The 24,308-nt window shown below is 39.0% G+C and overlaps 1 protein-coding gene across 11 annotated transcripts in view; it reads right to left on the bottom strand.

The window, feature by feature from the left end:
• The window catches only part of LOC127999208 (myocyte-specific enhancer factor 2C), a 69,595-nt gene that overhangs the window by 26,629 nt on the left and 18,658 nt on the right, over positions 1 to 24,308 (bottom strand). For all 11 annotated transcript variants that reach the window (XM_052592167.1, XM_052592177.1, XM_052592175.1 and 8 more), the window contains 2 exons: positions 10,955 to 11,145; positions 1,130 to 1,333 (listed from right to left, as the gene is read on the bottom strand). In XM_052592167.1, coding sequence (XP_052448127.1) covers positions 1,130 to 1,333; positions 10,955 to 11,008 — 258 coding nt within the window. In that variant the 5' untranslated portion in view covers positions 11,009 to 11,145. The remainder of the gene's footprint in view (positions 1 to 1,129; positions 1,334 to 10,954; positions 11,146 to 24,308) is intronic.

Raw genomic sequence — 24,308 nt, 5'->3', positions numbered from 1 at the left:
AGTAGATTACGTGACCAGCTCACTCTGTAACACACATTTGGATGTTTGCCTTAAGACTAAGACTGAGCTACAATAGCTCAGGTTGGCAGGGCCCTCAGGTTTATGGCAGGAACCCACGGACAACGTGTCTCTAAGGACTGAGAGACTTTAGGAGCATTAAGCTGATTGAGAAAATGCAGACATCATTCAAAAAGAACAGAGTGAAATGAAATATAGCCTGATACTGGATGTCAGTTAGTGTACTTTTCTATAATTATGATCAGAGGACTGCTGCATGATCTAAACTCTGTTAGATTCCAAAAACTGCTTGTCAGTTGGGTTTGTGTCTAAAGAGTGTCTCCATGGACAATTAAGAAAATAAGAGTGGAATGACACTATGCCCAAGGAGACCTAGTCAAAATCAGGTTAATGATACATTTAGTCTATTAAAACATGACACATAAAACACCTGTCAAGACTTTCAAAATCGACATTTCCTATGTAACACCTTCAGCCACTAAATTACATTATGTTTATAAGGTCAATAATTAATATTCATTCAATTTGTCAGACATGTCATAAAAATGTAAAAAAAAAAAATAATAATAATAACAATTAAAAATAAATAAATTATAGAAAGAAAAAAAGGAAAACACTATTGTTAAAACATTTGGGGTCAGTAAGATTTGTTTTTAATACAGTTTGTTTTTTTAAATAAATTTGAATCATTTCATTATTTGGAAAAATATTTTCAGTATTTGGTTTTGTAACATTGAAAATAGCAAGAAATGGTTCTTTGAGAATCAAATCATCATATCAGAATGATTTCTGAAGGGCCATGTAACACTGAAGACTGGAGTTATGATGCTGAATATTCAGCTTTGCCATCACAGGAATAAATGACATTTGAATTTATATTAATATTGAAAACGGTTACTTTAAATTGTATTGAATTCACATCACCACTCAACTAAATGCAGCCTTGGTGAGCATAAGAGACTTTTTCAAGAAAAACATTTTTTAAAATCAACTGACTGACCCCAAACATTTGAACAGAAGTGTATTTAAAAAATAAAATAATCAGTAATCTTAATAATAACGAACGGCCTGCTGACAGTGTGAGAATGTCAGGTAAGTGTGTGAATCTCACCTCCACAATGTCGGAGTTGGTCCTGCTCTCATGTGGCTCGTTGTACTCAGTGTATTTGAGCAACACTTTGTCCATATCTGTGCTGGCATACTGGAACAGCTTATTGGTACTGTTGAAGATGATGAGGGCAATCTCACAGTCACACAACACGCTCAGCTCATAGGCTTTCTTCATCAGGCCAAACTTTCTCTTTGTAAACGTCACCTAGAGAGAGATACAGAAGAGGGAAAAAAGGTTAGACAAGTCCCAGGCTGTACAGACGGCGCAGCACAAAGCATTGGCTGGTGGCATAAAAACAGAGATGGATGACTCTATGTGTGTTTGCTCAGTGCCTTGATGCTCTTAAATATTCCAGAGTTGTCCTAAATACAGCGTTTCTTTCCAAAAATCAATGTTACTTTTCTTTCCTTCTGTCTGCTTGCCTTTATTTTCCTTTGTGCTCTCCCAAATTATCTGGAAAAATAGACAATAGCGTAATAGCTCTTTCCTCTCATAAATCATCTGAAGCTCTTTCTAAAAAATTCTGTTCCTTAACCAAAAACTTTTCACTTTTGCTTCTATTCTTGCATTCGTGAGTAGAAAATAGTTTTAATAATCGAAATATAACCTATGTGCTCCAAAAGCATGCGTTAACCTTTCATTTAAGAATAATACAGTAACACACAACTTTGTCTGGCCCCTCTAATACAAAAGTTCAACTGTATGATTAGGATTTTATTCCATGATAAAGGTTAACCATATCCACCTTAAGCAAAGTTGGGAGAAAAATAAAGATTGTCTGTATTGCACGGGAGGCAAATTCTCCTCGTGTACATCTTTGTGCAAATTCACTTTTTATTAGATGCACAGACATACAACCACATGCACACACTCTCTCATGCACAAAGATCATCGCTGCCAGCGTGCCACAGAGTGTTTGAGAGGCTGTTAATGACTTCTCGGTGCATGTTCTGATCTAAATTAGAAGCATCTCTCTCTGACCTCAGAGCTTTCATGTCTCCTGAGGACTTAAATGCAGCGCTGGAGAAACCACACACACGCAAAGCCCAGCTCATGACAGAGGAGGAACCTTGAGGCCAAACCACTAAACTCTTCATCTCTTTCAAATGTAGCCAAAGTGTCCCCATGCACCTCACGGCAATCTATATCTCTTTATTTATTGCATAACGAAAGTGCATTATATTACAGAATAGTATATTACTCTCTTGATAATCAGCAAGAAAATTAACATGTGTTAGCATAAGGTATTACATTCTTGATGCTGCTAATTCTCACGCTGTCATTGTGAAACTATTAGGCTGGTATGTTAAATTAAAAAAAAAGAAAAAAAATAATGACTTACAAAATTTTGTTTCAAAAACTAAAAAAATATGTGTACAGTCTAAATTAAGCTTGTGTAGCCTTATGAAAAATATGGATATATTTTATATTGTCAGGTAATCTAAATATAGTTCTCTCAAAAATGTCGTTCCAAACCTATTCGATTTTCTTTGACCTGCAGAGCACTAAACATTTATTTCAAGAACATATTTCTCCATATAATGAAATTCAGTGGGGTCCTAAATAAATCAATATTTTATTTGCGCCCCACAGAAAAAAGAAAGTCATGCAGGTTTGGTGCAATATGATGGTGAGTAAATGATAAAATGATTTTTATTTTTTAGGTGAACTATCTCCTTAAACAAAATAATGTCCAGTCACCATTTTTTATAGTTTGATTATATGACAGTGATCTCTCATCCTTCAGAGATCAAAGTTACAAAAGTTATAATAGTGATTTTCATTCTACTGGTCATCCTCTATCATCACATTTCTAATACTTTATTAGAGAAGTTATGGTGTATTGATTATGTATCATTTTGACAAGTTGAACAGGCACTTAAATAACACAAGTGCTGTTTTGACAGCTCTCTTATCTGCTATATAAAGCCAACATGAGCTTCCTGAGAAAGCCTCTATAGAGTGGCTTTGCAGTTCTGAGAGGTTTCTTCTCGAGGCTTCTGGAGATTTGGCAAGTGTGACAAGATACAAAAAGAATACGCCAAGAATACGCCAAAAATCAGTCACTAGATATATTTGACCTCCGGTATGACAGCAGGTTGAGAAAAGAAAACGCTGAACAGTGTGTTTGGCGAGCAGACTTTGAATTTAGGATTATTTGAATAACAAATAATAAAGTCAGTCATTGATTCGCACATCCAAAATAAACGTAGCAATCTGATGCAGTTCTCAGAAAGGGGAAGCTGTATCACACATACTCAGAGATGGAGATATAAAGACTTAAAATAATCACTGTGGTCAAGCTAACAACTGTGGCCAGTGACATCAACACCCACAGTCAAACACTAACACCACATACTGAAGATACTTCACAAATCCTTTATTAGAGGCTTTTTGCAATGTCAATTATATCATGTTGATGGCCATAAAATCCATAAAGTTTCCTTATAATTTCACTTTGCTATTAATTTACACAAGTTCAGGTATATTCCTATTTAAGTTAAAGGTGTTAGCTCTTAAATAGATACTCAACAAGAAAAACTAAATCCATCTTTTATTCACTTTCATGTCATCACCATCATCTAACCTAAGTTAAATCAGTTTAGTGGGAAAGTGGGATATCGGTTTAAAGCCATGTCCCCTCAACATGAGATAAATACTCAAATCAGATAAATACAGTAGCCTAAAGAAAGCAGTATAAATACTTAAATACAGTAGACTAATTGAAGCTGCTTATTTTACATGAAGAGAGTCACCTTACTGTGGGAGATCAGATGACCGAATATTAGCTGAACATCACTTATCTCATCAGATGACTGAATATTAGCTGAACATCACTCATCTCATCAGATGAAAAGAACTTCATAATAGCGTTTGGTCACTTAAAGCAAATGATTTCCAATGCTCATTGTCTCCAAAACCTGTGTTTTGATACAAAATTCACTATATATGAAACATGCCGGTGTAATGTGATCAAAAGGGCCTTAAGCGTGATGTTGTCTCGCTTCTCTTGCCTCCACAATCTCATTCCTTGTTATCAGTGAAGCACATGAGCCTTCAGCGAGCCAGCGTGCTAATTGCAGAAAATGCCAGTTATAACACCTCCTCAATGTGGTGAGAGCTGCAAAAAGTGATGGTTCATAACGATTGTGATTTTGTTTCTTCGAACCCTGAACCTGTAGACCACAGGAGTGTAAAAACCCTTATCATGCGAGCCCAATCGTGTCATGCATGACAAACTAACGGCCGAGTGTGTAGACTTAAATACGCCATTCTGCACGTAACGGTGAGGAGAGTTTGAACTGTTGTTTAAGGGACTGAGAATCAATTTCTACTGCCAAACAGAAAGAATGAAAGGGAGAAAGGAGAAAAAAGGTCCGATTCCCAGCCTGAGTTCAATGTGTGTGTGTGTGTGTGTGTGTGTGTGAGGGGGAGTTGGAGGGGGGAGGTCAGGAAGCACATTTTTATGCATTTCCTCTCATAACAGGAAGTGCCTGACAGCTTCCCCTTCACAATGGCTTCGCTTCTGCTTCCCGCCTCCAGTGCATTTTTCCCCTGGGGAGTTCCTCTAAAGGACAGAGACAGGGAGGATGAATGTCCATTTGTCATCATCTGCCCCTGCACCATGATTCATGTGACCCACACACCCCAAAATCTCCCCACTCACGCTCCGTGTTGTATGAATCAAGATGAAGTCTCACAGAAAGGCTTGAATTGACAATCGACATGTTTACCCAACAGAAATTCTGAAATTTCCTTTCTGAACAGCTTATATTTAAATGTTAAACAATGTTAGAAGATGCGTTCGTGCTCTTTTATAAACTCTGTTCCTGCTAAACTACACTGATGGCAACAAAATATGCAATTTACTGTAAAAGCATTGCTTCAAAAACCTCAATGAGCGTCACTTGCTGTATCAAAAAGAACATTTTGAAGGTCATCAGCAGAAATATAATAAGCAGCAAAACATGAATGCAAAAAGAAAAGAAGAAAAGCACTGAATACTGAGAAGAAAAGCGGTATAACAGTTAGCGTAAGAGGAACAAAAGATTTTTAAGCAGATCAATTCGAAAGAGGAGAAATTTGGAGAAGTTACACTTCGTGGAAGCAGAGGAATTTTTTGTGAAGATGTTGGTGAAGAAGCAAAAGAAGACAGCGAGAGAGGGAGAGACAGATGAGAAAGTGGAAAAACACGCACAGCGTGTGTTTTGTGAGGAGACAGGCGCAGAGGTAACGATCACAAGAGAAAGGTGGGAATCGTGGAGAGGAGAGCAAGGGGTGATGGGATACCCAGAGGGCCTCATTATTTTCTTGCTGTTAATTTTACTCAAACTGTTTTACACCTTTCTGTTGTTGATTGGAGAGACGCCTCTGTTGTCATGGGTGGCTGAATCAAGCTCCGTCTCTGTGCCATCACACCATCATGAGGCAGAGATGAAAAGAAAGGTAACAGAAGCCTACAGAACGTGTGGTGTCTGCATTTGCCAAGTCAGTTAGAGGGGTGAAAACCACATGTTTAGTGCCAATTAAAGTACGTACTTTTGCATGAACTTCTATCACAAAGAGGCTTCCAGAAAACTCCTTTCTGACAGAGAATTAATGGGAGACAACTGGCCCTTTCTGCTGAAGAAAATCCCAAAATGTGATCTTTGCGATTGTTCTTTTTGCTCTTTGTAGGTTAACCTGGCTTACATCAAAGTGAGTTATCATTTCCTTATTGTCCCATTCAAGTAAATAAAAATGAAACAGAATAAATTACAATGTATTATACACTACCATTCAATTCTCTGGGCTGCTAAGACTTTTTAGTGTTTTTGAAAGGAGCCCTCTTATCCTCACCAAGGCTACTATTATTTTATTAAAAATACTATAATATTGTGAAAAAAATGTATGTTATGAAATATTATTACAATTTTAAATACTGTAACTGTTTGTGTGTATGTAGCATATATATATATATATATATATATATATATATATATATATATATATATATATATATATATATATATATATATATATATATATATATATATATATATATATATATTAATACCAAAGATTACTCCAGTCTTCAGTGTCACATGTTCCTACACAAATCATTCTAACTTGTTGATTTGGTGGTCAAGAAACATTTCTTATTATCAATGTTGAAAATAATCATTTTACTTAATAATTTTGTGGAGACCACAAAGCTTTTTTTTCAGGATTCTTTAACAAATTAATAGTTCAAAAGAACAGCATTTATTACGAAATAAATGAATAAATAAATAATTGTCTTAAAAAATATTACTGGTGCTGAACGGCAGTGTAAATATACATATTATTATTATTATATCAAATATTTGTTGAAAGCTGCACATTAATGTGGCCTTAAAGACTCCATCAAATGTTCCTGAACTCAGTGAATCTAAGAGTAGCATCTGTATGTGTTGGGTTTCATTGTCCAAGACAGGAGCAGCAACAACATTTATTCCTCAAATAAGCAAATGTTCTATCACCTTTATTTCATCACCAATGTCAGACATCCTCCATGTCCTAACTTAATCTTGGTTTTGCTGCCTCTCTTGCCATCATATAGCAGATGAATCAGCGCTGATACTGGCTCCAAACTATAACTAGCTACATATGATTTTATCTTTGCATAATTATTACACAGATTAATCTCTCTCAAACACACTTGTAAGTGTACACTGTATATTCAGCAGTGTGAAAATTAGCCAGTAAGCATGCTCTAGTTAGCGATGTGGCTAACACTTTTATGACACAGGGGGTCCTTTCATGAGACGTGCCCAGGAAAGTGTTTGAGTGGCTGCGGGGAAGAAAGCCAGGCGCTTCACACTGATGCCCTCTGTCTAAGCTTCTGGGCAGCCAGTCAACGCCAGGGAGGGCTGCTGGAGGTGCCTTGCTCTGTGCAAGTGTTTTTAGGAGGTGGGCTACAGAGCCAAAGTGGCCGCCCAGGGCGATTGAGGCCTTGTGCCCATAAGCATGGCGCCAGAGGCAGGGTGGGCCTTTAGGGAAGCTGCCAATCTGGAAGAGGTGATATCAGCAAGGAAATGATGGGAGATGACAGTTGAGCCAAAGATTTTGGAGCATTCAAACCTTAAATGTTTGAAAAAAGTGATTTTTATGTTCTAAGTGGGTTTAGGTTTTTACAGTATAACCATTTAGTATTTAAGGTTATATCATATAATTTTGCCTTTTTTATTTTAATTTTGCCTTTTTATTTAGCTCTGTCCTGCCTTGTTTGTATTTAGCTCTATCAGGCAAAATGTAAGAATAAATGTTAACATGTTGACATGGAAAATTAAAAAAATATATGCAATTCTAGATAACAACAAATATTTCATATATTTATTTATGTATATTAAGCAGCACAACTGTTTTCACTGGATCAGCATATTAAAATAACTTTTTAAGGTTCAAGTGGCATTTAATTTTGGAAGCTGATTTTATTTAATTTTTTTTTTTTATTTAATTTTTTTTACTGAAGCTGAACATTACATTTTGCCATCACTAAAACAAATAACATTTTATTTACAATTCTAGTTTTATTTCTAAAGTAAATGTTACATAAATACATTTTATAAGACTATATTAGGTTCTTAATAAAAATGACAAAATAATACATTTGTAATTTGTTATTATCATCACCTTTTCCATCTTATCTCACCCATAAAATGAAACTCTGCTACAAAAATTGGTTTTGCATTTGCATGAAAAGAGAGCAAACATCTCAAGAATGCCGAGCTTAAGGTAACAGCGTAGAAACAGTCTGTTGTTTATTTGGCTTCAGTATGGAAAGATTTCCTTAAAGAGGAAGTGAAAATATGCCCAGCCCCAGCCACGTCTTCAACACATTAAGATCTGGAGGGGAGAGAAAAAGCAAAATAGAAAAGAAAAAACCCTTTGTAAGTCAAAGGCCTCCCATTCTTGTCTTGTGATGTCTGTCTTCATGCTTCTCTTGTAATACAAAGAAGTGGGTTGTTTGCCACAGCCCAAGATGAATGGCAGCAAGAGGACAACAGTCAATGATAACCCCTGCGCCAGCTGTTGAACATGGCATATACTATATAAATAAAATAATTTATTATGCATGTTTTCAGCAAAGCATCTTCCAACCAAAACCTCTATGGAAAATGTATGAGTGTGCGTTTTTTTTTTTTTTTTTTATTACTTTGCAAGGCCACAGTAGGTGTTGGCATTGGTTTACATTAAAATTGCTGATGTACGGCTAACAAAATGGTCATACCAGACAGTAAGCATCCAAAATGTTGACCAATTTAGGCAAAATGATACATTTCAGGATCAAGGATAATACTTTACAAATAATTAGAAGAATTTAAAATGTTAACATATTTCATCTACACCACTATCCTGCAAAATTGCAGTCATGCGGATTGGACGTTTACTTTTGTAGTGAGCCAAGAGTTCAATCCCACAAGGCAGACACATCTTAACATTCACAGAACAAAAGTAATCAAGTAGTATAAAAAGCCTAATTTCAACCATATTTAAAGAACTTGGTCAAAAGGTCAAAATAAATGTCATCGTTGCTTTCTTTGCCTTCCCTTTCCTCTTTTCTATCCCAAGACCCTGGAAATCTGTGGCATTGACTCTCATCAGGTGTCCTTCCTGTATCAATCTCTGATCTTGAAGTCTGGTTAAGGGGGAGAGAGAGGAAAAAAAGAGAGGGAGAGAAGGATAGAAGAACAGCGATAACACCAAGACAGGATGCTCTCTGTGCAATCCGATAGCCTCGCCAAAAACATCCTGACCTCAGCCCCCTCCTCCTTTTCTCCGTTTCTTTCCTCCTTTCCTTTTATCTTCGCTTATGATTAGAAACTCAGTGTCTCTGAGCAATGAAAGTAGAAAATAGTGCAAAAAATGTAAAAAAGGCTTTATAGAAAAGGAAAAATCTGTCATTTTCTATGGATGAGAAAAAAAGAGAAACATCTATATAATGGCAGTTAATAGTGACCGTGTGTGCAAAGCTCCCCGTAAAATAAAATACAACAGATTTGTGTGAGGAAAAGATTAGAAAAGGCATTATGCTATTTGATTTTATTCCCCTCAGCCATCACTCTCACATCAAATATATTTTAGACATTAATGAGATCAAACATCACTTCTCAGAAGTTCTCGGACTACTTTTATGGTATGTTTTATGCTTTTTGTTATTTTTAGAGCTTGACAGATATGAATCGTCATTGTATGGAAAGATGAAGTCTGCATGAAGTCTCTTGAAAAATGTGAGTTCAGCACAAAAAAAAAATAATTCAGTGATTAATGACAAATATTTCCTTTCTGGGTGAACTATTCCTTTATGCAGACATAAACTCACCAATAAGACAGGTTTTTTCATAAACACAAACCTGTGAAATTCATACTGAAGCAAATTCAATATGATGCCTCGCTGGCCTCAAAACTTGCTGCTTTTTCTAAATAAACAGAAACCAAGAACAGAGAAGTTTCTGGTTTGAGAAGTACCTTGACTCATTCTTTCAGCGTTTGGCATGAGGGCCCACATGCATGTGAGCCTCTGGTTTCCTCAAGGGGGAGAACTTACTCAACCCACAAGTACTGAATGACTAATGTCACTGTGCCCCCTCCGTCTGCTCCGGCTGACACGCCCATTACTTTCCTCACCCGCTTTTTTCTCTCCTTCTCCTCCACTTCTCCTCGGGCCCTCACACTATCTTCAATAATTGATCAACCCACCCAAAGTCCAGACAGCAGCCATTAACTGCAGCAGCATGGCCTCACTCAGTCATATCAACTGTTAGCCAAGTCCTTTTCCCAATATCACATCTTTTTTTCTTTCCCTCCAGACCAGACTGAGGAACTACAAATGTCTGTTTCTGTGACAAAGTGTCATCCTGTGAAAGGATGTGAGGACTCTGGATGACTGTTCAGAGAGTCACGTTACGATACAGAAGACGAAGAGAAAAACCTCCAACTAGTCAAGGTTACTTTCTGTCAAACTGCTTTCCAGGTTTTTTTTGTTTTTTTTTTTTCATAAGAGGACAAATTTAAATGTCAAACATAAAGAACATTTATTGATCTTGCAGTAGAACAACCATCTATGTAACTGGCACCTATACAATCAATACAACTACAGTGTCTGTTATGCATAATATCTTCCTGTTTTGATGTGTTCCTAACTCGATTCTGTTTCACGGCCAGAAAAATGGAGATACAAATGTTTTCTAATTGTTCAAATTAAAAAGATTTGAAGATTTGAATGCCTAAAGTAAGCAAAGCTGGTTTGCTGTAGTTCATATATTGCCTGGTTTTGGGCACTTGTCTGCTGGTTAGCAAGCTTAGGAAGATTAAGAGACCTGCAAGACTAGCTTAAAACAGCTAAAACCTGCTTTAAGCAGTTATTGTCAGCAGGAATGATTAATAAAAAGATTCTTTTATTGAATTACACTTTATATTATTTTGTACACAACTAAAGCTACAAATGATGAACAGGATCTCAGAGATCTGAGAGCCAAGTTGAAGAGGAAAACTACTAGCTAAGGCAGGAAGGCCCCTCGAGGGCCATCTTCTACCTCTTTGTTGACGCCACCTAAAGCCCTGAAGCATGTGGCATCATTCCAACCTTGCCATCTCTTGGTGTTTGCGTTCTCCACCCACTCTGCCCCTGCTAAAGTAATCTTCCACAGCCACAAGCGAGAGGTGGCGGCATGTGAGGACGTCAACAATTAGCGTGCGCACACCACCTACTTGGTCTATTTTAGTTTGAAATAACCCATTAAACTTCTGCGAAGTAAGCAGTCTATAGGTGGTTTTTGGCTCCTCCTGGTCAGAGTGACTCACCTGTCTGTTGCGCTCGTCCATAATCCGTGTGATCTGAATCTTTTTCCTCCCCATTGTCCCCGTCTTTTCGCGTCTCTCTTTCTCCAATGTACTTTATTCTTCTGTCCCTCTGTTTTTGCTTGCGTTTTCTTCAAACCCGGCTTTCTTCTCTCGACTTCCTCCGCTCAATTCAAAGATTCCAGTAGCTGTACCTGCGAAAAGGCAGAGAGAGAAAGGAATTAAGTCAGATGAAAAATGGCAAAACCGCAGTGTTAAAAAAAACAGGGAGAGGCAGAGTCTGAGCCACATGGGACAGCAAATAAAGACAAAAGAATCTGCAGACGATCCGAGGCAGCGCTGTTTTCTGCCATCAATATCATGCAAATCAGATTCTCGCACTTCAGCTGCGACTATGAGGGTAGACAGCACTGTCATGCTCTCTCTACAGTCACGGAGAATTTGACAGTGTTTTGGAACTGCCACTAACTTAACAGCTCTAATCATTTGCAGTGTACCGTTTACTGTCGCCTGAACGACAAGCTGCGCCACTTTCCTAAACAACGCTGGTGTAACATTGCACAGAATTGACACTAGCGCTCTGAACGAACACGTTGGAATTTCCCTTTTAGCTGGAAATGTGTGTGACCTCAACAAACTGGCTGATCTACGGTGCGCCAAAAGATGAGACTTTACTATCCATGAGATCTGAAATAGAACCTGAATGGAAACATAGGCCATACTGACTTAGCCCTCGTCAAACCCGCTCTAGAATATGATCCCGTTAGCACGTCACGGCTTTGCTCGGTTCTCCGTCTCTCAGGGAAAAAGGTGTGCGGTGCCTTTATCAGGCCTTCCTTCTGAGCTCTTTCTGCTTTTGAAAGGCTGCCCTCACCTGAGAAGCGAACCCAGGCTTTCTATAAAGTGCTCACAGCTCAGATCCACACAGCGCGAGAGCTTGCGATCACAGAACACACGTGTGCGTGTGCCGGTGTTTGTGTGCATGTGCGCACCTCTTTGGTGCCGTAAAGTAGGCCAATCCGATTCATCTCTGGGAGGAGCGGCAGAAGTGTTGTTGTGTTTTATTCTGACAGTAGAGGTGATAACATCCCTCGTTATGCAAATGAGCGTCCCATTATTTAAGCTCGCTGTAATGCAGTAAAGCTGTCAGTGGTGTCACGTTAAAAGCCCTCCATTGCTTTCTCTTTATTCTCCAGCTCTGTTTCTTCTTTCTGAACCAGATTTCACCTGCCAGAGCGAGCGAGGAACATTGATGTAGATACACCTAAAGGATACGCTGCGCTTCTCACGTCTATCTGGCTGCCATGCTGCTTTTATTTATTAATAATCAAGTGTTTATGGGTGGAGGAGGGGTTTTAAAGTGTTCCGGAGACTTTTCCAGAGTTAAACCACAAGCAAACTCTAATTTCATTGGCTCAGATCCATGTTCATTTCATACAGTGTGGCTAATTTCCCAAATTCGGCACAGATTCGCTGGATTCCTCGGGTGTTGTTGAAACAGAGTTGTGAAATACATCGTTTCTTCGCTGATATTAAAATAATGTATTTTCAACACACAGTCTCTAATAGTAAATGAGAATAAGATTACACTCTATTAGCATAAAAACAACAGCTCTCCGTACTTCAACATGAGCTGGACTGTTAGCGAGCACGTCTTAATGTGTAAGTGGCGAAATCCAAAAGTGGCTTTTTGATTGTTTAGAGGACTACTGTAAAAGACATAAAACAAGGAGCAAAACAACTCAACTACAAGCTGGTGATAACGACTGGACGCCTGTGTAAATATTTACCCATCGTGCAGCCAGCAGACGTGGCATCACGGAGGTTTCCCTGCTCACATTTGAAAGCTGATTAAGTAGTTAACTCAATCAAAACAGGGTCTATGGCTGCAACTCAAAGAATAGCTTCCTCATTGATAACGACAGGTCTGTAATGACTGATTCAACCACACCAGAGTCTCAACGCAGACCTGCTGCACCTTATGTCATTTTAAACGCCTTTTAATGGGATTCACCTGGACACTGACTCTTGTTTACAGTGGCACCAAAAATTGAAATGAATGAAAGTTTGAATGTTATTGCATTAGATAACATAATACTAAACCTGTAGACATGAAAAGGAAACCTGCACTAACTTTTTAGTTTTTTATTTATGCAATGACCTCACAGATATCCATTAATTTTTATGTGTGACTTAAGCATCCAAATTTTATGGTGGCACTATAAAGCGTATGGGGTGATTTGAGGCACCAGGTAACCTTCCTCCACCTGTAAGCACTGGAACATCCCAATTCAACCTCAGTGCAATCTCTCGATCTCTGTTCACCCTGTATACCGTGGCCACGCCACCTCCCCCATATGTCTCTTTCCATCATCCCTTCCTTCACATGTACACATGCTCAAACTCATCTGCTTTCAGATTACCACAGATGAGCACAATCCAATTTACACCAGTGAAGCTGAACTACAGCGCGGACAAGCTGTGGTTGATCAGCAGCCAGAAGTGCTTTAGATTTAAAACCTTCCAGTCGCCGCCGCACAAGCACTCTTATGCAATATCCGACTAAATAATTTATTGATGGACAAGTGTGACTGACCCCTGCCGAAAACATGGGAACAAAGACTATATCTGCATTTGCGATCAAATGTGTATGAGAGGGTTTTAGTGTTAAGTATGTGCAGTTGTGCCAGATCGAGAGAAAGAGTGAGGCGGAGAGGGACTACTAACAGGCTTTCTCTGCCATGATAAGCCAATTCACTAATCCATAGCCAAAGCATATGGGGAGGGTGAGAAAGAGAGAGAGAGAGAGAAACAAGGGCTAGAAGGATCCCTCCTTCTAAAGTGAACCTCGGGACAAGCTTGGCTTAGTGTGACAGACAGAAGAAAGCCTGGAAGAGGGGTCACCACCAAAGGGCCGAAGGGTCACGGAGGGATGCTACAGGACAGAGAGGGAAAGATAAGACAAGTTAACCCATAACCCTTTCTCACTTGATATATTGGGCTCAAAGCAAGCATACAAAGAGCAAATCTGAGTGAAAAGAGAAAACCAAAGGAGAACGAGAGAGATGTGAGCAGGTCTCACTTGAGGAAAAGGAGGAGAAGCTGCCTTCCACCCTCCCTTCCATCTGTTAACCATGCTTCTCTTCCTCTGCCACAGAGCACAAGTGTGGTGAGGGAACGAGGAGAAATCGTGGGGGAAAAGGAGAGAGAGGTGGGGGTGCTGGCACTGGGATGTAATGAGGTGCTGTGTGTTTTACTCTCTTCCGCTCTGTCTCTCTCTCCCTTTAAGAAATGGAACTGTGAGGACAATGAGTACGTTCATAAACAGGCACAATTCTGGGTCGGCTTGGTCCCTATAGTGTTCCACTGGAAAAGAAAAATATAGATATTTTGCACACGATTGTATTGTCAAAGTCCTAATAAAGTGAATATGACTTCTTCTCCGTGCTCAGCGATATAATTTTGTTAGGGGAACAAAGAAACAAAGCAATTTTATATTTCTCTAAGGGGTCTCGTGGTGAGAATGAAAAATGATTAAGATGCAAATACCATGAATTATATTTGTAAAAAAAAAAATATACGGAGACTATATCTGATAATGAAACATTTGTTCTGATGCGATATACAACTCTGGCAGGTTTCACTTTTATTGGGATCTGGCGCGATTTGTGCGGAACAGTGGAGTGGTGCTTGACTCCCACCACATTAAAGTCATCTGTACGTTATTATTACAATCAGACAGGAGCTGATCTTTTGGGAAATTGACCTCAGCACAATGTTGCCACCCTTTGTAAACTCTCTCGTTTCCACTTTCCCTCTTTTCTTTTCTTCGCAGCACATCTGCAAGACATTTTGGTACTAGCGTGTTTGAAAAAAAAAGGGCAGTATCCTCTATCCTCATGGGGAAATGTGGTCGCGAAGATTTGAAATAACATATTACGGGCCAGAAAGTAAACCTTTTAGGAGGTGCATGATACATTAAATAAACCCTCACTCTTTTGAAATAAACTCCAGTTTCCTTGAAGAGGCCCAAAAAATTATTTTAATATTTCTTCCGAGCAATTACAAAATACAATGGCACACTTTTTAACTTTTCGTGTTGTAATCCTCGAAACTAAATGCATACTGTTATTTACACACAAGGTTTTTTCTTTAACACACATATTTATGGAGGTGCGGCTGTTTGGTGTGTGCTTGACAAAGGGCAGGTAGCCCATGGCGAGAGAGTTTACGCTCTATTGTCTGTATAAAGTCATTATGGGCAGTGCTTCTTAAGTGTGGCAGTGTCTGCCTGAGGGACAAAGCTGACGAGTACCCATAAATCATAGCTGTGGAAAAGACACAGGATGGGTGACCTGAACCTGAGATCAGGATCAGTGTGGGAGGGACCCTGGCAATGCAGATCGAAATGAGTGCCAGTAAAAATGCTTGGCATACAATATGCAGTTTTCTCAGCTACCATGATAAATAAGTCTCAAAAGTAAGGATTGCCCACTGACCTATTAAAAGTTTATATTTGATGCATCATATGTAAAAATTTATAAACAAAATAAATGACAAATAAATCAATACAAAAAAAATACTAATTTCTAGTTTTCTTTATGTAATACAGTACTTTTGTGCCGAAAATAAAACATTTAAAGGATTTTTTTTTTTAACTATATGATAATTATTTCTAGTAAAAATAAAAATGTAATTCTTCTTTGGACTAAAATAAAAAAAGTAACACTTTATTTAGCTTATTAGCATGCATATTACTAGAATATTAGCCATTTATAAGTACGAATAAATCACATATTAATGGCTTATTCTACATGACCTTATTCTACATGGATGTCCATGACATGCGGAGTCCCACAAGGGTCAATTCTTGCACCACTCTTGTTTAGCCTGTATATCCTCCCACTAAGTCAAATAATGAGAAAGAACCAAATTGTCTATCACAGCTATGCTGATGATACCCAGATTTACTTAGCCTTATCTCCAAATGACTACAGCCCCATTGACTCCCTGTGCCATTGCATTGATGAAATTAATAGTTGGATGTGCCAGAACTTTCTTCAGTTAGGAAGAAACAAGGAAAAAAAACACCCAATACCTAAACTTAACAACTACCTTACTAACTATTAATAAGCAGCAAATTACGAATTTATTGAGGGTAAAATCATACAGTAGTTAATAGTGAAAGTCCCTATTCTAAAGTTTTACCAAAATCTTATGTTACCTCCTCATAAGATGCAAATCATATGGTTTATTGTTTAACCAGTTTACATTTGTCCCTAATATTTGGATGTTTAGTGCAGAAAAGCAGTTATGCAACATATTTGATTTGAAGTCCCCATAATTTCCAGCGAATGTATTTTGAATGCAATCAGAAGACATTAAAAGCTACTGTCAGACACACAGTCTCATTTCAGTAAGAGAGCATTGTGTCTATCTGGGTTACTCCATGGTCATCTATACCCCCACCGTATGACTGGATAGAGACAGGAAACATACACACATACACACAGAGTGGTGGAAGGATATGACATCAGCAGCCGCAGACAATCAAAGGTGTAAAGGTGCTTCCTTTCCTAAACTGTTCCAGCATACACAAAATGGGAACCAAAACTCCTGCGCTTCCTTCTCCAGGCCAGAAGAGAAGAAAAAAGAAGAGAAAAATAGAGAGAAAACGAGTTGAGGGCTTGAGCCACAGCTGACTGTAAACAAACGGCCTTTACTGACGCAAGATTTGACAAAAAGGTCTTGTGGTTTTTACTTTTTAAGCACTTAAGGCCAAAACTTTAGTGACAAAGCTTTACCAACATACTCACATCAGATTTGGTCAAAAAACCATTGCATCCACAGCATTAGATTTCATCACACAAAACAACCTCACTCTGAGATAGTAAAAACTGATTTCACAGACCATCTTACTTTCCAAACCATTTGTTTCTTCTTAAACTCATTTCAACCCAGACGGAAAAAGAGCAAAGATGAAGAGAGACCTTTTCTAAAAACTGGGGTTTTATTAGCAAAAGTGTAGCATTATAGATGAACTGCTTTTCTGTTTTTACAGTGATTAGTGAATAGGTCTTTTCAGGTTCTTTGCTAGATTAAGGCACTGGGTGGAGGGATTTATTTATGTGATACAGGGCGCTCTTTCAGGACTCTGCTGCAATACCTTCCCTCTGTCTCTACAGGAATCAACAGCTAATTACTTAAATAGTTCTACATGTATGTTCTTAAAATAACACGCCGGCCGCTATGACTTCCCCAAAGTTCACCTCTCTTTATCAAAACATCTATGAATCTTGGCACAGAATCTTGTATGACTAAAATATGACATGCTCTTTTCAGGTTTGAGAGTTTACACTGCAAGCAGCATTACTTGGTCAAATCACCTTAACAATTTAAACTCTTAAAGTCATTTGCTGAAATCTCGATAGTCAATTTTAAGGGAAATATGGAGATTCGGTGCAAGGTCTGATGAATAAGCGCGGTAGTGTTGGTCTTTCATATGGTGGCACCTGACATAGCACAACAGTGGAAAATACAATGAAAGGGTGTGAACAGCAGTTGCATCCCTCATGAAGTCAGTCAACAGAGAAGTGCGACCCACTAAAGCCAGAACCGGGAAAGGTGAGAGCTGTCTTTCAATTAGCGATTGGTTACTTGCCCAAGGAAAGCATGGCACAACATACTGTGTCAACTCTAACTGAAAGAAGAGTGTTGAAGTCAGCTGCTCAGCTGACAGACACATACTGAGTGAACGGTGTACTGACTAATCACTGTCCTGTTCTGGCTGGACAGCTGTTAGTAAAGAAGTAAGGCAAAAATGACAGCTCTAACAGCGGCTGGGTCTTAGTCAACAGGGCGATGGCCCTGCAGTGGACACGAAATGGAGATTGTGTGGGTTGTTTTGGATTGTTTCATTGGTCGTTATATACTGAAGACATTACCTCAAAGAATCTCTCAGACTTCTGGGTGAGTTCTTAGTATAGTGGAACAGAGTTAAAGAAAGAAAGGAGAACTGAAATTACGTCCAACTACGTTAGCATGTTAAAAAAAAAAATCATATAACAGAAAGAGAAAGATTATTCGCATGACAGACATTTAATTTAATGAATAATGACACCTTCACTGTTTGAGAAAAATATTTACTAACAGATTTGACTTTCATATTGTTCTGCTCATACATCAATTTACAGAAATGGACTGAATAATGTAGGAATTAATAACTGTGGTCAATCCCTTTGTTAATCGTCTATACATCTGTTACTATAATGACAGTGACTAAAGCAGATACCAAATATGGGGACTCACGCAGCATAAAGTTACAACTGAAATTACATTATTTAAAAACCAAAACTAACTCACAGTGGCTCTCACGTTGTATCGCATGACAGACAAGAAGTTGGTTAGCTCAGGTTCACCTAAAATCACTTTTAAAATCCTGAAAATGTAAATTAGTCACAGCATTTATAGAAAGCAGTTTTCACTTTCATTCAAAGCTGAATTGTGTATGAACAGACATGTTTATGCTAAAACCATAATAAAAAATGTTTTACTACTGTGAAGCATTGCACAGTTTATCAGATTTGGAAAACGAGCACAGACACAGCAAACACTACTCAGTTGTACACTTCTGGAGTCAAATCTGGAAACAGAATAAGGTGTTCATTGAAACCACAGAAAATTAAATAATGGGAAAAGAGATAGAGGAAAAAACTAAACTTGTCACTGTCAACAGACAGGGCCTGATATCTTCACCCAAAAATATCACTGACGGAGAATGACAATGTTGCGCGACATTAGCCATGTTGTTGGGGGTGATAGCTTGGAGAGAAGACAAAGACATGTGACCTCCCCACAACACCATGCTCAGATGATCCTCTGATTATTTCATCACACTTTTTTTTTATCCCCTCTTCTCCCTCTGTACCACATCATTCTAATCAGACTAATTAAAAGCTCTGTTCATTTGGAAATCTTCAATGACGATTTGTTTCACTCTAACCTACAGCGGTCCTGTGAAAAGAGAATTAAATTTGATCTTCTGACAGCAATTATTAAATGCTCCCTCCTGGCTTCAGTTAAGCCCAGAGGCTAACGTGGCTCACCAAGCAAGAGTAAGGGCCAAGATACTTCCTTTGCCACTTTATCATCGGTCCCTCTCTCTCTTTTCTTTGGATTTTTTTTAATTCATGTACAGGATATCACTGCAATGATTTAAGTTTTTTTTTTTTTGGTGTCTGTGTGTGTGTGTGATTTTTGGTTCCTTCTTGCAGTGGCTTTACAAGATGCTGGTTGAAGGGGGAGAGAGGGGGTAAGGTGGAAAAGGGAAGTTGAGCAACATCTCCAATCAATCGGCAGTGATTGCGTGAAAGTTCTTTTTATGAGTTATGTTTCAGTAATGATGGTGAAACAGTCGCCCAGCAGATGTTTCTTTCATTTTCACTGTACTCATAAACAAGCAAAGAATGGTTAAAGGTCTGAATAAAATTGCAATATCATCAAATTTGTCATCTCCTTGTGTATTTACGTTAAACGGTGTGCTCTCTCAGGACTCTGCTGCAGTACCTTCCTTCTGCCTTTACATAAATCAACTGCTAATTACTTAAATGGTTCTACATGTATCATAAAATAACACGCCTGATTCTATGACTTCCCCAAAGTTCACCTCTCTTTGTCAAAACAGCTAAAAGTCTTGTCAGGTTTGTGAGTTTACACTGCAAGCAGCATTATTTGGTTTGAATCCAGTTTCAAATCACTGTCACCATTTTCTACAACTTTAAGTCATATGTTTGTCTCTCTATATATTGAGCTCTCTATTTATCTCCATATTAATTTCCAGTAATAAAAGATTATCTTCAATCTCGAAGACCATAGCGACAACAAACTTCATATATTATTGAATATTTATTTAGTATAATAGCACGTACTGAATTTAATGAAACACTTTAATAATAGTAGTATGTACCAAAATAGGAGTATGTCATGCATGGCATTGACCTTTGCCCTGCAGATACTTTGACCTATGATGTACTAACCGAAATTGTGAAAATAATTTATTGTTTAAACTTATTTTAATTTAATTTAAGAAATTAAATACAGCTATATTAAATCATTTAAATAAAAACACATTTGAATTTCGCAGCTCTTCAACTCTCATCAGGATAAATTAAGTATTCTGCAACATGCAGACATCTCGTGTCTCCGTTATGGTTGGAAAGTCAACCATGCACAGCTTCTGACTGATCTGTTACCTGCTCTGTAAGCAAATTACATAACTGTGTCATTTTGAAACCTTGCCCCTGTGGTTCTCAAAATAATATGTCCAAATGACTGTTCGCTGTGCCTACACTGACCAGAGAAATGAATCGATAGTTGCTCTAACATCACACATGCCATTTCTGACCCCCCTTGAGGTGATCTGAAGACATCTAAACTGATCAAAAAACACATTTAGATCTGTCAGGGAGAACACCATTTGAAGCTGAAACCCATTCAGGAAGGATGTCCTTCAAAATGTTGACCTGAGTCTTTTTTTCCCCCCACATTTCACTCTCTCTCTCATCGGTCCCAAAGCTCTGTGAGGAAACCGAGTAACCCAGATCGGGAGGAAGAGAGGACAGAAGAGGAGATGAAGATTATGTGAGCCCAGACACTATCTCAAATCTCCTGCTGCAAAATGTTATGCCATTATTCAGCCCTCCCCCACCTTGATTTTTGAGTGATGTCACAGTTCGGTTTGAGCGCTAGTGAATCTGCTTGATTGTCGGAAGAATTTCTACGCTGTTGACATTGCGGATCATTAAACTGTGATTGTTGGAGTTAGTGTTTGTCTAAACATGAGTGCCAAAATGACTGGGTAACGCCTATCTCTCGTTCCTCCTCTCTAACGGTTCCTTCTTGACTAACTCCTTCTATTTCTTGGCCTCACTTCCTTTTATGCAGGACGAGGGATGTCGAGTAAATCGGCTAGTTGAAGGATTGCATGAACGACTAGTCGGCTTAAGAAAGCTTGTGTAATTAGGCTGGTTTTGGGTGCACCGAACCTCCATCAGACACATTTCCTTTACATAAGATGTGTTCAAAAACAGCTTGACGCACACTGGGGTTTTGAGACACGTTTTTAAAAGTAGAGCTATTTTTAACTTGATATGTCATCTAAGAAAAATCCAATGCTCATGGAGGGATGCATAAAAACAACTCTAGACGTGACAACGTCATAGGACGCCTATCTGAATGTGGATGAATGTAGCAACAGGACTCTAAAGGAAATACATTTTAGATTATTTTAAGAGGTTTTTACTGTGCAAATTGTGTAACTGTGAAATATAGCACACTTTCAGCATGCTAACAAAAGCATCACAATAAAAATAAAATAATAATACAAATAACTATAATACATATATATATATATATATATATATATATATATATATATATAAAACACTTATGTATGAAAATTCACAAAATTCTTATATCCCCCCACCACTTGTCCTCACAGCTTGAACCTTGGGGAAAAGGTAACCCCAGGCCTAGTTTCATATTCCATATAATTAAATAATTATATATATATATATATATATATATATAAGAAATACATATGAATGTACACACTATATATAAATATAATTAAATTAAATAAAAAAAGTAGTAACTGTGTCTCAAAATTCTGGTCTCTTCTTGGAAGACACCTGCAACCCCATTTTCGTGTCCTCTCAGCTTGGAGCAGGGGGACAAGGCAGCCTCGGGCCCAGTCTCTCATTAAGGTTTCAGCATGCCGATGCATACCCCCCACCCCCCGTTTGTAGTGGTAAGAGGAACCACCAGGGGCTGGCGTGAGTTACTTCAGTACCGGCTCGGCCCAACCTCATCAAAGCTCGCACTCATAATTTGTCACAGAAAGCAACCAATTAAGATGCGTTAAGGGATGAGGGAGGGGAGGGGAGGGAGAGAGAAGGGTAGACGGGGGAAAGCAATGAAAGATAGCATTTGATTAAAGAGTCAAGGCAGCTGTGGTGAATCAAAACGGCCCAGACTTTCTAAGAAAAACCTCAAACATGGACGAGAGGTTTAGAGCGCGGGGCTAGTGTGATCAGATAAAGTGCTGCTGGTTAACCCTTGAGAAGGAAAAAAGAACGGAAGAAAAGTGAGTGTAAATATCAGATTTTCTTGACTTTTACTGGTACGCACACACATGCTGACTAGCCTGACTTTGTACCAAGCCTCTGGATTACGCAGAACCAAACTCCTCCCACTTTGTCCTGTCAGCTATTTATAGCGAAGATATTTATTTTACTCTAATCTATATATATGCAAAGTTTCCTTTTAAGGGTAATGATTTCCTTTTTTCGAGTTTCAGCCTTGTAGTGACATTCAAGATGTCCTGCCATGCATCACCGCAGTTAATCTCAGTCTCTCCCGTATGTGCAAAAAAAAGTTCCACAACTTGTACCTTTTTTTTCATTCTTCTTTCAAATCCTCCATACAGGAGTATCCATGTGTAGTGTGTGATGTGTGCGCATGTATTTCACTATTTATTTATTTATTTTCTCAGGCTTTACCTTGTTGTTCAGTAGCGTGTCAGGGTTGCACGCATTTGCATAGCTTCCTTTACTGCGTTTCTTGCGTCTTGCAGCTGTGACGGGCCTGTTTTTTTCATATGTGATCAGAAAGCAGTGACAGCGAAAGTTTTCCGATGCCGCACACTGGATTAAACGGCTTCACTTTTCTGCATCACACTTTTCAGTCATCTCGAATGAATGAGAAAAAAAATGCTAGTCAAATCTCTGCTCAGAGGAAGAATAAAAAATTGCGAGATACGTATCTCGTGTTGTTTTTTTTTTTCTTCTTCAGGCATTTATATAAAAAATAATCACCCTTCTAATTGCTGTTATTCTGATGGTAATCGCTCACTCTAGCTAAATAATGACCGCTTCTCGATTCGACTCGATAAGAGCGGAAAAGAAAACAAGCGAAAGCAAGTGCTCACAGCCGGTGTTGTATGAATCAGGTCTGTGTGTGTGTGTGTGTGTGTGTGTTTTCCAGAGGCTTATCTACACCATCTCGTTTTTAGGAGGGGGTTTGGGAAAGTGCAGCCTGCAGAAGGTTGCGAAGGGAGGGAAGCTTTTTCTCAAGGCTCCAGCCACTCGGCAGCACAGGGATCGGCCCGGCGATCTCCCTCGGCTCCCGATCCAGCTGCAGCGTTCACATAACCCCAGCTGTCCCCCTTCGGCTTATGATAGCACAACTCGTCTCTCCCTCCCTCCTTTGCGTTTGCACCCATGGACTTTTCCACTCCCTTCTGTACTGCTGGGCACACATCGGCCCTTTTCCTCCCTCGTACGTTGTTTTTCTTTTTCTTCGTTGTATGTTATTTCGCAGATTTCTATTCCCCCCACCCCTGAGAAAAGTCCTATGGCCGTTTGACCCTGAGACGGGATGAGAATGCCCACCCCCTCCTCTGCCGAGCCTTCCTTTCCTCGTTCTGGCGCCGATGGTTGAGACTGTCTTTCTCCTCTTTCCTCCATCCTCCTATCCTATCCTTGACTCTCCCTGGGCCTGCTCCCAGCTCCGGTGTGAGGCAGACGTTCCTGCTGCGCATTATCCCAAATAAACAGCTCATTACACTTGTAATTAACTGAGGGGTCTAGCCAAGCATCGGAAACTAATCCACACCAGCATTCCCAGTCCCTCTCTGTTCCGATTCCGCTGGAGGGGAGCTTGGAGAAAAGAAAAAAAAGTCAGCTGCGTTTAGGATAAGGAAGGAAGGGAGGGAAAGCGGGAAAAAATATTCAAATCAACTTCCCGAAAAAAAAAAAAAAAGATTCTCCATGAATTGTGCTTGGCTCTTCCTTGTTTTCTCGACCGTCTCAGAAGTGGGTCAGTGACGGACTGCCTAGCAGAACGAGGAAGATAAAAAAAAGGTCTGTGCTCGCCTTGGTGAAAACAGACTTTTTACGAGCGGCCTGCTTATCCAATTAAACTGTCATAAACACATTAATACAATGGCACATGCCCGTTCAGGGAGAGAGGAAAGAGGCTAACTGCCTCTTTATTAACATGAGGTTTCTTCACCTGCGCGCTGAAGCTTGACAAGAGCAGTTCCTCTTTCTCGCGAAAGATGATGATGAATCTAATAAGATTACACCTCCTACATAACAGGCCTGCAGAGTGCAGCGTTTTTAATCTGACCCGGGAAACAATAACCTGGGGATAACAGCAACCATGTCAATGTAATGAAATTATGTCCATTGTGTGTCCTCTACTCTGGAGGGACCAATCCAATTTAGTTGAAAAAATAAAAACAACTGCAGTTAAAAAAAGAAAGAAAGAAATGAGTGTAAATGATTGAGCATATATT

The sequence above is a fragment of the Carassius gibelio genome, chromosome A5, assembly GCF_023724105.1.
Source record: "Carassius gibelio isolate Cgi1373 ecotype wild population from Czech Republic chromosome A5, carGib1.2-hapl.c, whole genome shotgun sequence".
NCBI classification, from domain to species: domain Eukaryota; kingdom Metazoa; phylum Chordata; class Actinopteri; order Cypriniformes; family Cyprinidae; genus Carassius; species Carassius gibelio.
This window is presented reverse-complemented; position numbering and strand designations above follow the sequence as displayed.